The 16,145-nt window shown below is 31.8% G+C and overlaps 1 protein-coding gene across 3 annotated transcripts in view; it reads left to right on the top strand.

Moving 5' to 3' along the window:
• Positions 1-16,113, top strand: part of LOC135140093 (ubiquitin carboxyl-terminal hydrolase 2-like) — a 37,193-nt gene extending 21,080 nt beyond the window's left edge. For all 3 annotated transcript variants that reach the window (XM_064070505.1, XM_064070503.1, XM_064070504.1), the window contains 5 exons: positions 7,914-8,488; positions 14,743-14,989; positions 15,042-15,120; positions 15,186-15,414; positions 15,478-16,113. In XM_064070505.1, coding sequence (XP_063926575.1) covers positions 7,914-8,488; positions 14,743-14,989; positions 15,042-15,120; positions 15,186-15,414; positions 15,478-15,565 — 1,218 coding nt within the window. In that variant the 3' untranslated portion in view covers positions 15,566-16,113. The remainder of the gene's footprint in view (positions 1-7,913; positions 8,489-14,742; positions 14,990-15,041; positions 15,121-15,185; positions 15,415-15,477) is intronic.
• The last annotated feature ends 32 nt before the right edge of the window (positions 16,114-16,145 follow it).

Below are 16,145 nucleotides of genomic sequence, written 5' to 3'. Positions count from 1 at the left end.
GTAATGGATTGCGTCGGACAATTTGGTACATATTTTCTCGATATTTCATAACCCCTAGACAAGGCCGTAGTTAGGGGGAGGCTAGGGAATGCTAAGCCTCCCCTAGATCTAGACAAGTTAACCAAATATGAATTACATCGAAAATCAAAATAAAATGAAGTGTTTTATATCCAAACTGATATATGCGTCCTTGCAAAAATGTGGATGACATCAACACAAAATTTTGTAATAGAAAAACTCACTTGTAACAAACGGTTTGCACGTTTCTTTATCTTTACTAGTACCTGCTAAGGTAAGACTCTAAGAAATTGAAAGGTAGAGGGTATATCATTTGCCAAAATCAGTCTTATCTTGGCAAGTATTGGCCCCGCCCACCCACCCTCTATTTTCTTGGAAGGTATATTATTTCCCAAAATCAGTCTTATCTTAGCAGGTACTGGTCCTGCCCAACCCCACTCTTCTCATTCTAACGACTAATTTTATTTCTGTTCAACATAAGGTCATTCATTTCATTCAGATCGGATCAAATCAATGATTTTGGCTAATAAGATCCCTCTAACAAAATAGAGGGCGGGTGGGCGGGGTTAGTACCTGTTTAGATAAAACTGGTTTTCGCAAATGACATATCTTCTAAAAAGAGGGTGGGTGGGCGGGGCTAGTATCTGCTAAGATAAGACTGATATCGGCAAATTTGACATAAAATTTCAACGACATACTCAAAATTTGGTAATTTTTTGTCTCACACGAAGTGCATAAGATAGAAAGAGAAACAGTTTTACCTGGGGTATTTCCACCCATATACTTCCCATATAAAATCTACCCGTAATAAATTTATTAAATAAAGATTAATTATTGTTAAAAAAAATTACTCTGCTGATCGGTTTCAAAATTTTCGGTAATGAATCCACTTTATTCAATCTAAATATTTAGGGATTATGGAAACCCGTAGTGTGTGACCAAATTGTTGTAGTACTAAAAACAATAATTTGATGCTCGAATCTATTTTAACATTGAGAATTTGTTTTACTAAATATACATTTTGTTATCTGCAGGCGAAATTATTTTTGAATAATGCGCAATAGATTTTGTACTTTTGCGCATGGAGAATGGTGGCTAAAGTACTGTTTGGTATTTGACATTCTTAATACAGGTTCGAATTATAGAAGTTCGACTGTACTAGAACGAAAAAAATGGAGAACCTTTTTAAAATCCTACGAATTTCATCCAACATCGTCATAAATTTTGCTTATTTTCCGATCTCCAGAGCCAAAATGATCCACCGCGCTAGTATTCGCCGCCCCCGCCGAATCGCGTCACCTTTCCCCAAAAAAAATCGCCGAGTCGCGCCAGTCCGTCATGTCAGTCGCTTCCTCATTTATTTTTTCCAATGACGTCGAAAACGTCACCTTTCCAAAGTTGCAATGTTCCCACAAACCGCCCATTCGCGCACCGCTCCGTCGGTACCATGACCTCCTCGAAGAGCTCGTCGATCCTGCTGAGCCGCAGACACCGCCGCCACCTCCTGGTAGGTCGTAGAGATTCGTCGAAAATTTTTTCCGAGAGCGAACGTAGGCGAGCCGCCTCCGCTGCCAAGAGCGGGTTTTATTTTTAAAACACGAAAGTCGCAAGATGGTGGCGAACGAGGGAAACGCTACGGATGGACCTGGCCTTCTTCCTGTTCGTCCTGTGGACGCTGCTCTTGTCGATGATGTTGTACGGGTTCGTGGTCGGGATGTCGTGTGACAGTTCGGCGATTTTGTATTGCGGGTTCATGGTTGGTTGAGGGATGGTTGGGAGTTGACTAAAGCTATGAGGCGAGGTAACGTTTGCTTTTTCGGCTTGGTTTTCGGGTGTTTGGTGTTTAGGTTTGGCGGCGAAATGTGGCATAGTTGGGCTAAGGCGCCAAGTTTGAGTGTTTGCAGGGACAGCGACACCTAGCGGTTAATGGGGAGATGCTCGGTTTGTGTGTACGAGGGGTGGTCGGGAATGTGATAGTTATGTCGTTAGTCTGACCTGTACACGTAAGTTGTATTGAGATTTTTAGACAGATTTATGCAAATTGGTCGGCTCAATCTTCATTCTAATGCCACAAGAAATAACAAGAAGTGCTAAAATTTTGCCGTCCTTTTATTGCTAACTATATATTATCATTATAAATTCGTGTTTGGAAATTGTATATTTTCCTGAACAGTGGAAAATCTGTTAGTTTAATCACGACCTTGTCAAAAATATTAGAAAAAATCAAAATTATGTCAATTATTTTTCATACTTTATTTTTTATTATGTATAGTTTTTATAAGAATTTATTACATATTAGGGGAAAGAGCAATAAAAAACGCAGTCAAAGACAGCCATGGAATTTTGATCGTTGCGCTTTCAACTCCAATTTTCGATTTGACGGTAATCTGACAAGACTAAAATTCTATCAAAGACACGTCTTCAAAAATCCTTGGTTGTCTTTGATCGTGTTTTTTATTGCTCTCTGAATAAAAATTAATGGGTTTTTTGCTAAAATTTATCTCAAAGCTTGTATTCATTTGGAGACGAATCCTAAAAAAAAAATATCGTTGTTATTTTATCAAATTTAAATAGCATTTACGATGCAAAATTTTTAGGTGACGTAATCAAAATGTTGGTGGGGATAATCAGACAAATTTTGGTTATCGTTTTACCATCTACACGACTTTCCTAAATTACAAATAAAACTTGATATCAGTCCAATAGTCTTAGAGATTGCGTTTTTTTTTTTTTTGCGAAACGTCCTTTGCTAAAAAAATCAAGACAATTAAAATAACGTGGCAACGTCACATAGGAATTTCAAAAATAGACTACGGGTTTAAAGCATAGGAAGAAATCAAGGAGAAAATGTAAAGATATATAGAATATTCCATAAACAAAAATAAAAGCACTGTATTATATTATGCCTTTCTCAATATACGTAGTCATCGATTTTAAGTTTTTGTTGTGAAAAGCTGACTACGTGCAATAAGAAAAAACAGGCAAAATATAAGCCCCGCCCACCCACCCTACCTCAATTGTGGTGATCTTTTTTATTCATCGTGAACCAAGAGGGCGGAGCTTAACTAAAAAATCCTTATTTCTCTACAAGGAATTCCCATGTAAGACATGTTTTTTAGCATTGTGTTGTTCAAAAAATACTATTTACATAAATTAAAAATTAAATGGGTGGGGCTTATCTTTTGACTTTCTTTTTTACTTAATGCATATAGTTTGCTGTAGACAACAAGATTACTCAAGAACATATTTCACGTAACAATTTCTCGCAGGAAAACAAGGATTTTGCAATTAAGCTCCGCCCCACGACTTACGACGGGTAAAAAAAATCATCACGATTGAGATAGGGCGGGTGGGCGGGGCTTATATTATGCCTTTTTTTCTTAATATACGTAGTCATCTGTTTTAAATTTTGTTGTGAAAAGATGACTACATATATTAAGAAAAAAAGTGTAAAATATAAGACCCGCCCACCCACCCTATCGCAATTGTGACGATTTTTTTTATACGTCGTGAGCCAAGAGGGGGAGCTTAATTGAAAAATCCTTATTTCTCTACAAGAAATTGCCATGTAAGAGATGTTTTTTACCATCGTATTGTTCAAAAAATACAATATATATATTAAAAATTAAATGGGTGGGGCTTATATTTTTACTTTCTTTTTTACTTAATACAAACATATAGTTTGCTCTAAATAAAACGATTACTCAAGAACATATTTCACATTGAAATTTCTGGCAGGTAATCAAGGATTTTGCAATTAAGCTCCGCCCTATGACTTACGAGGGGTAAAAAAATCATCACGATATAGATAGGGTGGGTGGGCGGGGCTTATATTATGCCTTTTTTTCGTAATATAAGTAGTCATCTGTTTTAAATTTTTGTTGTGAAAAGATGACTACATATATATTAAGAAAAACACGGTAAAATATAACCCCGCCCACCCACCCTACCGCAATTGTGATGATTTTTTTTTTATTCATCGTGAGCCCAGAGAGCGAAGCTTAATTGAAAAATCCTTATTTCTCTACAAGAAATTCCTATATTTGACATGTTTTTTAGCATCGTGTTGTTCAAAAAATACTATATATATTAAAAATTAAATGGGTGGAGCTTATCTTTTGACTTTCTTTTTTAACTTAATACATATAGTTTGCTTTAAACGACACGATTACTCAAGAACGTATTTTTCGTAGCAATTTCTAGTAGGAAAACAAGGATTTCGCAATTAAACACCGCCCCACGACTTACGACGGGTAAAAAAAATCACGATTGAGATAGGGAGGGTGGGCGGGGCTTATATTATTCCTTAATATACTTAGTCATCTGTTTTAAATTTTTGTTATGAAAAGATGACTACGTATGTAAAAAAGCAGGTAAAATATAAGCCCCTCCCACCCACCCTACCTCAATTGTGATGATTTTTGTATTCATCGTGAGCCAAGAAAGCGAAGCTTAATTGAAAAATCCTTATTTCTCTACAAGAAATTCCTATATTTGACATGTTTTTTAGCATCGTGTTGTTCAAAAAATACTATATATATTAAAAATTAAATGGGTTTGGCTTATCTTTTGACTTTCTTTTTTAACTTAATACATATAATTTGCTTTAAACGACACGATTACTCAAGAACGTATTTCTCATAGCAATTTCTAGTAGGAAAACAAGGATTTTGCAATTAAACACCGCCCCACGACTTACGACCGGTAAAAAAAAATCATCACGATTGAGATAGGGCGGGTGGGCGGGGCTTATATTATGCCTTTCTTTCTTAATATACGTAGTCATCTGTTTTAATTTTTTGTTGTGAAAAGCTGACTACGTACAATAAGAAAAAACGGGCAAAATATAAGCCCCGCCCACCCACCCTACCTCAATTGTGGTGATTTTTTTATTCATCGTGAACCAAGAGGGCGGAGCTTAATTGAAAAATCCTTATTTCTCTACAAGAAATTGTCATGCAAGAGATGTTTTTAGCAACGTATTGTTCAAAAATACTATATATATTAAAAATTAAATGGGTGGGGCTTATTTTTTTACTTTCTTTTTTACTTAATGCATATAGTTTGCTGTAAACAACACGATTACTAAAGAACATATTTCACGTAGCAATTTCTCGTAAGAAAATAAGGATTCTGGAATTAAGCTCCGCCCCACGACTTACGACGGGAAAAAAATCAGCACGATTGAGATAGGGCGGGTGGGCGGGGCTTATATTATGCCTTTTTTTCTTAATATACGTAGTCATCTGTTTTAAATTTTTGTTGTGAAAAGATGACTATGTATATAAAGAAAAAAGAGAAAATATAAGCCCCGCCCACCCACCCTGCCTCAATTATGATGATTTTTTTATTCGTCGTGAGCCAAGGGGGCGGAGCTTAATTGCAAAATCCTTATTTTTCTACAAAAAATTAGCATGTTAGGATCGTGTTGTTCAAAAAATACTATACCTATATATTAAAAATTAAATTAAATCTTTTGACTTTCTTTTTTACTTAATACATATAGTTCAAAATAATTTTAATGTATACTACTTAAAAATTTTACTCCCTAACTTTTTTTATTATATAATAAGTGCATAGTAACTCACCCTGTATATATTCAATTTGTGTAAAACTGTAATCCTAGAATTTTTAGATTTTTGTGGTGTAATAATAAAATAAGTAATAGAAAGTAAAAAAAGAATGACTTAAGAAAAATCTAATTAAAAAAAACATATACACGGTGATTTACTAAGCTCGCCATCTTTTGAGGTATAGCATGCAACTAAGGTTTTCTTTTTTTAATAGAACTGAAGAATTGTGGGATCAGTTTAGTTAAATGTTAATATACAGAGTGTTTAAAAAAATCTAAAATATTACAATTTTCAAAAATCGATATTTCAGATTTTTCAAATATAACACTCCTAAAAAAGTGAAAATTTGCCAAAACTCAACTTTAGATATAGAAAATACCTAATAAAAAAAATAGAAGAAAAAACAAAATAAGAGGCAGTAATAAAATACAGGTGTTCTATTTGAAGAAATGAAAATTGTAATAATTTAGAATTTTTTGTAAACATTCTGTATATTAAAACTCAATATACCTTTGTTTCTCTGTCCTTAAAGTATTGTAAGACAAAATTGAAAAATCAACCTATTGTGTTTTTTTTTTTGTGAAACTTCCTTTGCTAAAAAAATTCAAGATAATGAAAATAACTTGGCAACGTCGCATAGGAATTTGAAAAATAGACTACGGGTTTAAAACTAAGAAATTAACGCGAAAATGTAAAGAATTATAAGATATTCCATAGACAAAAATAAGAACACTATATTATATTGTGCCTTTTTTTCTTAATATACGTAGTCATCTGTTTTAAGTTTTTGTGGTGAAAAGATGACTAGGTATATTTGGGGAAAAAAAAGGCAACATGTTAGCCCCACCCACCCACCCTATCTCAATTGTGATGATTTTTTTATTCATCGTGAGCCAAGAGGGCGGAGCTTAATTGCAAAATCCTCAATTGTTTACAAGAAATTTCCTTGTAAGACATGTTTTTGAGCATCATATTATTCAAAAAATACTATTATTAAAGCCAGATTGAGATGGACACGGATGGGTGGGGCTTATCTTAGGAAAACAAGGATTTTGCAATTAAGCTCCGCCCCACGATTTACGACCGGCAAAAAAAATCATCAGGATTGAGGCAGGGTGGGTGGGCGGGGCTTATATTTTGCCTTTCTCTTTTACTTAATACATATTTTTTTTATTCTCAATAACAATAATTACTGAAATATCGAGGAACGCGTGCTTAGAATTCACCCTGTATATATTTAATTTGTGTAATACCTTGAGCATATAATTTTCATATTTTTGTGATTTAATAATAAAATAAGTAATAGAAAGTAAAAAAAACACAATTACTCAATTGAACCGCGAAAAATAAGAAAAATCCAATTAAAAAAACATATACAGGGTGAGTTACCAAGCTCGCGATTCTTTGAGGTATAGCATACAACTTAGGTTTTCTTGTTGTTGTGAGATCAATTCAATCAAATTCTAATATACAGAGTGTTTTAAAAAATCTGAAACATTACAATTTTCAAATATTGATATTTCAGAATCAAGAAACGGATAAAGGAAAATATGGCAATTGTTATTAAAAGTATACAACTGAATATCAGCAACAAAACAATAAAATGAAGCATATTTAACGTGTTTAGGTATGTCAAAAGTCTACAAAGATATAACAACGGGCCGAATACTGATCCTTGCGGCACACCTGAACTACCCACACCGAATTACAACATTTGGTTGTTTTAATGCACTTTTTGACTCTGTTGTTTAAATAAGATTTGAAAAAAGCGTATCAGAATGTTGTCAAAATCCAGGTATTCGAGTTTTGCATTTAGGAGCTTATGATTAGTGGAATCAAAAGCTTTGGAGTAATCCAATGAAGTTAGTGATGTGGATAGCAAAATTTTAGCATTTTAGCATTTATATTATCATTTATGTGGTGTTAGAATGAAGTATATAATTTTCTTAATACTTTTCAGATCCTTTACTGTCTCCAGAGTTACAAATTACCTATTTACGAGTACCTCTCACTCTTTGTTTTTGTTGATTAGGTAGTAAACAGTTTATCTAAAAATCTAGATGGAATTGTCTGATATTTAATTGTCTGATATTTAATTGATACCATTATCATGGTTTTTATATTTCTTTCTATTGAAATGATTACAATCGAAGTCTATAACATAATACATTAACTTCCAATAATCGCCACTTACAGCGAATTATTTATAGCTTTAGTCAACTCTCGCTCCAAATCCACGACACGCGTCAGCGCCGCCCCCCGCCCCCAAACTCACCCCCGCCCACCCACCCCCGCCTCGACTACATCTCTTTTTCTCCCCAGGAAATCTCCACGTCGCCGAAACTCAGCACCACCTCGAACCGATCGGTGATCTCGCCTTCCACTTCCACCCTAAACTCCTCCACCAGTTCGACGACCAGTCCGTCTAGGCGATCCTCCGAGCGCGAGAGGATCTACAACGATGAAAGCAACTCCTACGACAAATACTCGAGCCCGGTGAAGACGCAGGGTCTGAACGGCCTCAAGAACATCGGCAACACATGTTTCATGAATTCCGTCATCCAGTGCCTCTCGAACACCAAGCTCCTGCTCGAATACCTCCTGCAGGACCACTACGTGGGCGACATCAACACGTCGACGTCCGGCATGAAGGGCGCCCTGATCAAGTCCTTCGTCGAGGTGATCAAGAAGCTGTGGTCGCAGGACGCCTCGGACAGGGTGGTGAACACGACGAGCCTGAAGAGCCAGATACAGAGGTTCGCGCCGAGGTTCATCGGGTACGCGCAGCAGGACGCGCAGGAGTTCTTGAGGTACTTGCTGGAGGGGTTGCACGAGGACGTCAACAGGGTGAAGGAGAAGCCGAAGCCGATCTTGACGGAGATTGACGAGAAATTGAGGTTGGTGATTTTTTATTATTATTATCATTATTATTAAAAAAAAAAATGAGTCGATGCTAAAAACTCCCTAGACAAGTGGGTTTCAATTTTATAATCCATCACTTGCTTATAATTTTCTCTGGTTATTTTGTATACAAAAATAGTCCTCGAATCACGCTATCGATAAGATAAAAGTCAAAATAAAGCAATAAATAGTAATTTTTTTTATATATACAATTGAAACTTGAAAAAGTTCAATTTATTTGGAATGAGATACGGTTTTTAATAGTAATGTACAATCTTTTGTTTGTATTTTCTATGTATCACAATGATAGTATTGTCTATTCACAATTTTTTCGAAGTAGGGTTGGCCATGAAAATCCAGTACGTTTGTTGGTAGTCGGTACAAAATAATCAAAATTCCTTCAGATTTTTTTGTTAGGTTATGTTAAATGCAATTATTTATTAATTTTGTCAATTTGCCAATCAGAACCTAACTTTCTTTTGGGAATTTTCAAGATTTGTCTGATTGAATTTTTGTCTTTTCATCAGTTTGCAAGTTTGAGTTGAAAATGTAACGATCAGAAACAAACTGTCAAAAATCCATGGTTGTCTTTGATCATGTTTTTTTATTTTTTGTTTCGGTGTTATTAAAACCATGGTCAATAAAAAACATGAACTTTTTGTTTAAAAACAAACAAAAATGTATAAAGATAACGACTTTCTAGCGTTTTATAGTGGCGCAAGGTACGCGTGACGTCATAGCAACATTCGACCGATTCGGAATGTGCATTATTATATCTAAAAATGTATTTATCGAGAAACATGTATTTAGTATTTTTTAGGTGATGTGAGGTTTGAAATTTTTCGCAAATATTTTTACTCTTACTCGCCGTGCCTTAACGTACGTTGACTTATTTATACAGGGTGATCAAATCTGCAATTTCTGAGTTTTTAATGTTTTTCGAATAGGACACGAAAAAATCCAAAAAAGCCTAGAAACTCAAGAAATCCAATGATTCCAAAAATCCAAAACATCCAAAAATACAAAATATAAAAAAATTCAGGAAACTCAAAAAACTCGAGAAATAGAATAATTCGAAAATTCGAAAATATCCCAAAAAACAAAATAAAAAACAAAAAAAATTATCGGAAAAATCGAAAACATTGATTAAATCCAAAAAAAAAAGAAATGCAAGAAACCCAAGAACTCTAGAAATCCAATAATCCAAAAAAATCGAAAATTTCAAAAAATATCAAAACAATCCAAAACAAGGAATTTAAACAATCCAAAAAATCAAAGAAACCAAAGAACCTCAAAAAACGCATTAAATCCAACAATTTTAAAAACTCAAAAAATCAGAAAATAAAAATATAAAAGAAAGTCGAAGAAATTTAATAAATCTGAAAATGTCACAAAAAATACAAACCCAAACAATCCAAAAAACCTAAGAAACTCAAGAAATCCTAGATTAGAAAAATTAGAAAAAATGCAAGGAACTCCAAGAATCCAAAATCGAAAATTTCCGAGAAATTCAAAATAAAAGATGAATTTTAAAAATCTAAAAAATCTAAAAATCACAATAAATCCAATAATTCGAAAAATCGAAAAAAATTAATAAATCCAAAAATGTCAAAAAGAAACAAAAATCGAAACAATCCAAAAATTACAAAAAAATATAAAATATGTATAAAAAACTCAGGAAATGCAAAAAACTCCAAAAATCCAAAATCGAAAATATCCGAAAAATTTAGAACAATAAAAAAAGAATTTTAAAATCCAAGGAACTCATCAATAAATACAATAATTCTAAAATTCGAAAATTTCCCAAAAAAAAAAAATATCGGAAAATCGAAAACATGATTAAATAAAAAAAAACAAAAAACCCAAGAAATGGGAGAAACCCAAGAACTCTAGAAATTCAATAATCCAAAAAAATCGAAAATTTCCAAAAAACCAAAACAATCCAAAACACGGAATTTAAACAATCCAAAAAATCAAAGAAACCCAAGAAGCTCAAAAAACGCAGTAAATCCAACAAATCCAAAAACTCAAAAAATCAAAATAAAAATACTAAATCCAAAAATGTCAACAAAAATACAAACCCAAACAATCCAAAAAACGTAAGAAACTCAAGAAATCCTAGATTAGAAAAATTAGAAAAAAATATACAAATTAGAAAAAACCGAGGAAATGGAAGAAACTCGAAATATCCAAAATCGACAATATCCTAAAAAATCAAAATAAAAAATGATTTTAAAAATCTAAAAAATCTAAAAAATTAAAATCAAGAAACTCAAAAAGCTCAAGAAATACAATAATTCAAAAACTCGAAAATATTCCAAAAATTCAAAAAACAAAATAAAAAACAAAAAATAAAACCCAAAAAATCAATAAATCTAAAAATTAAAAAAGAAACAAAAATCCAAAAATTACAAAAAAAAAACTCAGGAAATGCAAGAAACTCAAAAAATCCAAGGAACCCATCAACAAATTCAAAAATTCGAAAATATTCCAAAAAACAAACAGTAAAAATTATCGGAAAATCGAAAAAATTGATTAAATCCAAAAAAAATAAAACCCAAAAGATCTAAAAAATCCAGAACAATTCGGAAAATTCAAAAATCCAAAAAAAACAAGAAATGCAAGAAACCCAAGAAATTCAAAAAAGCAGTAAATCCAATAATTCCAAAAATCTCAAAAATCAGAAAATAAAAATACAAAAGGAAAATTAATCGGAAAGTAGAAAAAATTGAATCAATCCAAAAATGTCAAATAAAAACAACAAATACAAAAAATACGAAAAACCCCGAAAATGTAAGAAACTCCAAAAATTCAAAACAATTAAAAAGGCAGAATTTTAAAACTTCAAAAAATCTAAAAAAACGAAAAACCCAAGAAATTCAAAAAAACTCAAGAAATACAATAATTCCAAATTCGAAAATATCCCAAAAATCCAAAAACAAAACAAAAATAAAAATTATCGGAAAAATTGAACTCAAAAGATCTAAAAAATCCAAAAATCACAAAAGAAACAAAATTCGAAAAATCCAAAATAAAAAGAAAACAGAAAAAAAATTAAAACAAATAAAAAATCCAAAAAGTCGAAGAAACCCAAGAAATTTATAAAAATAAGTAAATCCAATAATTAAAAAATTCGTAAATATTCCAAAAATAAAAAATTGAAAATAAAAATTATCAAGAAAATTTAACAAGTTAATGAAATCGAAAAAATAAAATCCAAACAAAATTTAAAAAATCCAAAAATCGAAAATATCAAAAAAATTAAAGAAACTTCGGAAACTCAAAAACACAGAAAGTCCAATAATTCCAAAAATCCAAAAAACCCGAGCATCTCAAGGAATCCAATGATTCCAACATTCAAAAATTAGAAAAACAAATCCAAAATACAAAAAACCCAGGAAATGCAAGAAACTTCAAAAATCCAAAATCAAAAATATCCGAGAAATTTAAAACAAAAAAAGAATTTAAAAATTAAAAAAATACAAGGAACTCAAAAAAACCCAATAATTCAAAAATTCGAAAATATTCCAAAAAACAATAAAAATTATCGGACAAATCGAAAAAATTGATTAAATCCAATAAAATAAAACCTAAAAGATCTAAAAACTCCAAACTATCCAAGAAAATCCAAAAATCCAAAAAGGACAAAATTCGAAAAATCACCAAGAAACTCAAAAACACAGTAAATCCAATACATGAGTACAAAAATCCAAAAAATCAGAGAATAAAAATACAAAAGAAAATTTAACGAAAATTAGAAAAAATTAATAAATCCAAAAATGTAAAAAAAGATCAAATCCAAAACATCAAAAAAATACAAAATACAAAAAACCCAGGGAATGTAAGAAACTCCAAAAATTGAAAATATCCAAAAAATTCAAAACAATTGAAAACACAGAATTTTAAAACTTCTAAAAAATCTAAAACGCAAAAAATTCGATAATTCCAAAATTCGAAAATATCCCAAAAATCAAAAAAAAATATCGGAAAAATCGAACTCAAAAGATCTAAAAAATCCATACAAAACAAGAAATTCCTGAAAGAAACAAAATTCAAAAAATCCAAAAAGGAACAAAATTCGAAAAATCCAAAATCCAAAAAAAAACAAACCTAAGAACTCAAGAAATCCAATAATCCAAAAAGTCGAAGTAACCCAAGAAATTAAAAAAAATCAATAAATCCAAAAATTCAAAAACATTCCAAAATTAAAAAATAGAAAATAAAAAACAAAAAATAAAATTATCAAGAAAATTGAGAAAGTTAATTAAATCGAAAAAAATAAACTCAAAAACGCAATAAATCCAATAATACCAAAAATCCAAAAAATTAGAAAATTAGAATACATAAGAAAAATTATTCGAAAAATCGAAAAAATTTTATAAATCCAAAGATGTCAAAAAAAAAACGAAAATCCAAAAAGGTCGAGAAACTCAAGTTACGGTTAAAAAAAATACAAAAATACAAAAAACCCAGGAAATGCAAGAAAGTCCAAAAATAAAAAAAAATATCGGAAAAATCGAACTCAAAAGACCTAAAAAATTCATACAAAGCAAGAAATTCCAGAAAGAAACAAAATTCAAAAAATACAAAAATCCAAAAAGAACCAAAATTCCAAAAATCCAAATTCCAAAAAAAACAGAAACCTAAGAACTCAAGAAATCCAATAATCCAAATAATCGAAAATATAAAAAAAATCAAAACAACAAAGAACGAATTGAAAAATCTGAAAAGTCGAAGAAACCCAAAAAAATCAATAAATCCAATAATTCAAAAATTCAAAAATATTCCAAAATTAAAAAATAGAAAATAAAAAACAAAAAATAAAAAATATCAAGAAAATTGAAAAAGTTAATTAAATCGAAAAAAATAAGAAACTCAAAAACGCAATAAATCCAATAATTTCAAAAATCCAAAAAATTAGAAAATTAGAATACAGAAGAAAAATTATTCGAAAAATCGAAAAAATGTTAATGTCAAAGAAACCCAAGAAATTCAAAATACTCAATAAATAACAAATTCCAAAAATCCAGAAAATCAAAAATATCCGAAAAAATAAAAAACAAAAAATCCGAGAGATGCAATAGACCCAAGAAACTTAAGTAATCCAATAATCCAAAACATCGAAAATATCAAAACATTTGAAAAAATCTAAAAAATTGCAAGAAACATAAAAAAATCGAAAAACTCAAGAAATCCAAAAAATGAAAAACCAAAAGGTCTACAAACGTCGAAAACATCGAAATATCAAACAAAAATAAAAAGATCCAAAAAAATCCAAGGAACCCAAGATACTTAAATCCTATTTAATTCGCTCAAAATCTAAACGGTAAAACATACATTTTTTTATGTACCACTGGCATTATTCGAAGTTGCTTGATACATACATAAATAAGTAATGATTTTTTTAAGGAAAAAATAACAAATCCGCCATTTTTAAAGATGGAGGCTTGGAATTTTTCGCAAATGCTCGTTTAACAAAGTTGAACCCTTAGTTTAGTTATACAGAGTGATCAAATCTACAAATTCTCAGTGTTTCAATGATCCTCGCATAGGACACCTGTATTTTAATGTTTTTGAAAGCGTCTCTTAAAAGCTTTCTTTTGGTACAGGTTTATTGAGGTTTATCGTAAAACCTAATAATATTTAAAATTTTTATTAGGGTTATTTCGGAAATGTAAAGTAATATAGGTCTCCACAACTGTTGAGACATCCTGTATAAACAATTCAAGACGACGTAATTAATTTTTTGAAGAGGATGAGTGGATGTCTTACAAATCTGGAAGAAATTAATACAATTTCAATTTTCCGAATATTACTATGACATCACGCGCAGATCTTGCCTACTTACGTTGCTAGAAGTAGATGAGATGTTTAGATTCTTTAAAAGAAACTCGTCGTTTGTAATCTCGATACTTAGTGACGTAACTAAAACAGATTATTATCTCCGAGACAACAAAAATTCCAATAAACCCTCGACGCATCTCAACAGCTTGGTTATCATCTCGGACTAAACGAACCCACTTCTAATTATTTCCTTATTTATTATTCACATTGGTTGAGAAACAGGAAAGTGGTGCGGGGAGCCGCAGGTAGACTATATAAACACAAGTAATTAGTAATTACTAAGTAACTAGCTTAGTCCGAGAGGGTGACAGCGTAGCTGTTGAAACTATCCACATTGTTGTGTCACCTTTTTTGAATTAAAAACATTAGGAAACGAAATCAATTAAACAGACTTCTGTTGCGACAGTGACAGCGAAAAATCTTCCGAGTCATGGAACCGTTACCTACGCATGGACAATTCGAAGATCGTCGACTACTTCGTAGGACAGTTAAAATCCACACTAAAATGCACCCACTGTGGGCACTGTTCAGTTACCTTCGACCCATTCTGGGACTTATCTTTACCCATACCGCAAAGGGCCGGGCAAGTGAGACTAGCACAATGCCTTGATTCCTTCACCAGAGAAGAAACTTTGGATGGGGATGAAAAACCAGTAAGTAGTAATTAAAAAAATATAAAAAATAAAAATCACAAATCTGTTGCAGACGTGTTCTAAATGTAAAGAAAGAAGGAAATGCACCAAGTCTTTCACTATTCAGAAGTTCCCCAAGATTTTAGTAATACGTATCCTTTTTACTGTGTTTGTTTGCGTGTCCTTTCCTAATTTGTGTTTTTCTTAACGTGAGTAGATTTGAAACGGTTCTCATTGGCGGAGAGGTTTAGAGGTAAGCTCAGCGTAACCGTTGATTTTCCATTGGAGGGGCTCGACATGAGTCACTACGCCGCCGATAATGTCACTCCCTGTCGCTATAATTTGTACGCCATCTCTAACCACAGTGGGACAACGTATAGTGGCCATTATACGGCGTACTGTCGTCATCCGTACAACAAGGCCTGGCATGAATATAACGATTCAAGGTTTGTATTGTAAACAAATGTATTGATCGGTGGTCATGGCAACCAATTTCTGTGTGTGTGCAGGGTGTCGTCGATATCTCCGAAATCGATCGTGAGTGGAGAAGCCTACGTTCTTTTCTACGAGCAAGAGGGACAAAAATCGCATCTATGAAACAGAGCGACTAGTTTTTATTGGAATTATTTATTATCATCCCTAACCCCAGTTTTAATTATTTTGCCTCACCCTCTATATATTGTATATTAATTTTACACTTTGTTGATGAGAACAATACCATACATTTTTTTGTTGTTTTTATTAATTTTATTGAATGTATACCGCGTGAATTTTATTTATTTAAGAAAGTGTGGGAAGAGTTTCCAGTGGTTGTATTTATCTAGTCCTGTTTATTTAGTAACTTGAATTTATTTTTTAGTCTTTTTTTTGTTTGTTTAAATTTTAGTGATAGTTACTATTACCATGTACTTATTTATTAAAAATTGTTGATATTATAAGTCCGAGAAGTCACTATTTTTGTCATTAGGTCACTGATTTGTTCTACCTCTGAAGCAGAACTTGTGCTTTTTTTAGTCTAGTAGAATTTATAAATCGTTACCAATTATAGAAAAATCAGCACTTGTATAAAAATGAAGTGAGAAGTACTCGGAAAAAGCTTTATAAATTGTTCAAAGCACTAACTTATAATAAACTGTTTGCAAAAAGTGGTTATTTTTCACCTGCAACCATGACGAAT

Source organism: Zophobas morio, unplaced genomic scaffold, assembly GCF_036711695.1.
Source record: "Zophobas morio isolate AGI-343-1 ecotype UQ-CSIRO unplaced genomic scaffold, CSIRO_AGI_Zmor_V1 ptg000038l, whole genome shotgun sequence".
Classification (NCBI taxonomy): domain Eukaryota; kingdom Metazoa; phylum Arthropoda; class Insecta; order Coleoptera; family Tenebrionidae; genus Zophobas; species Zophobas morio.
The sequence above is the reverse complement of the archived record's forward strand: the minus strand, read 5'-3'. Positions and strand labels throughout refer to the sequence as shown.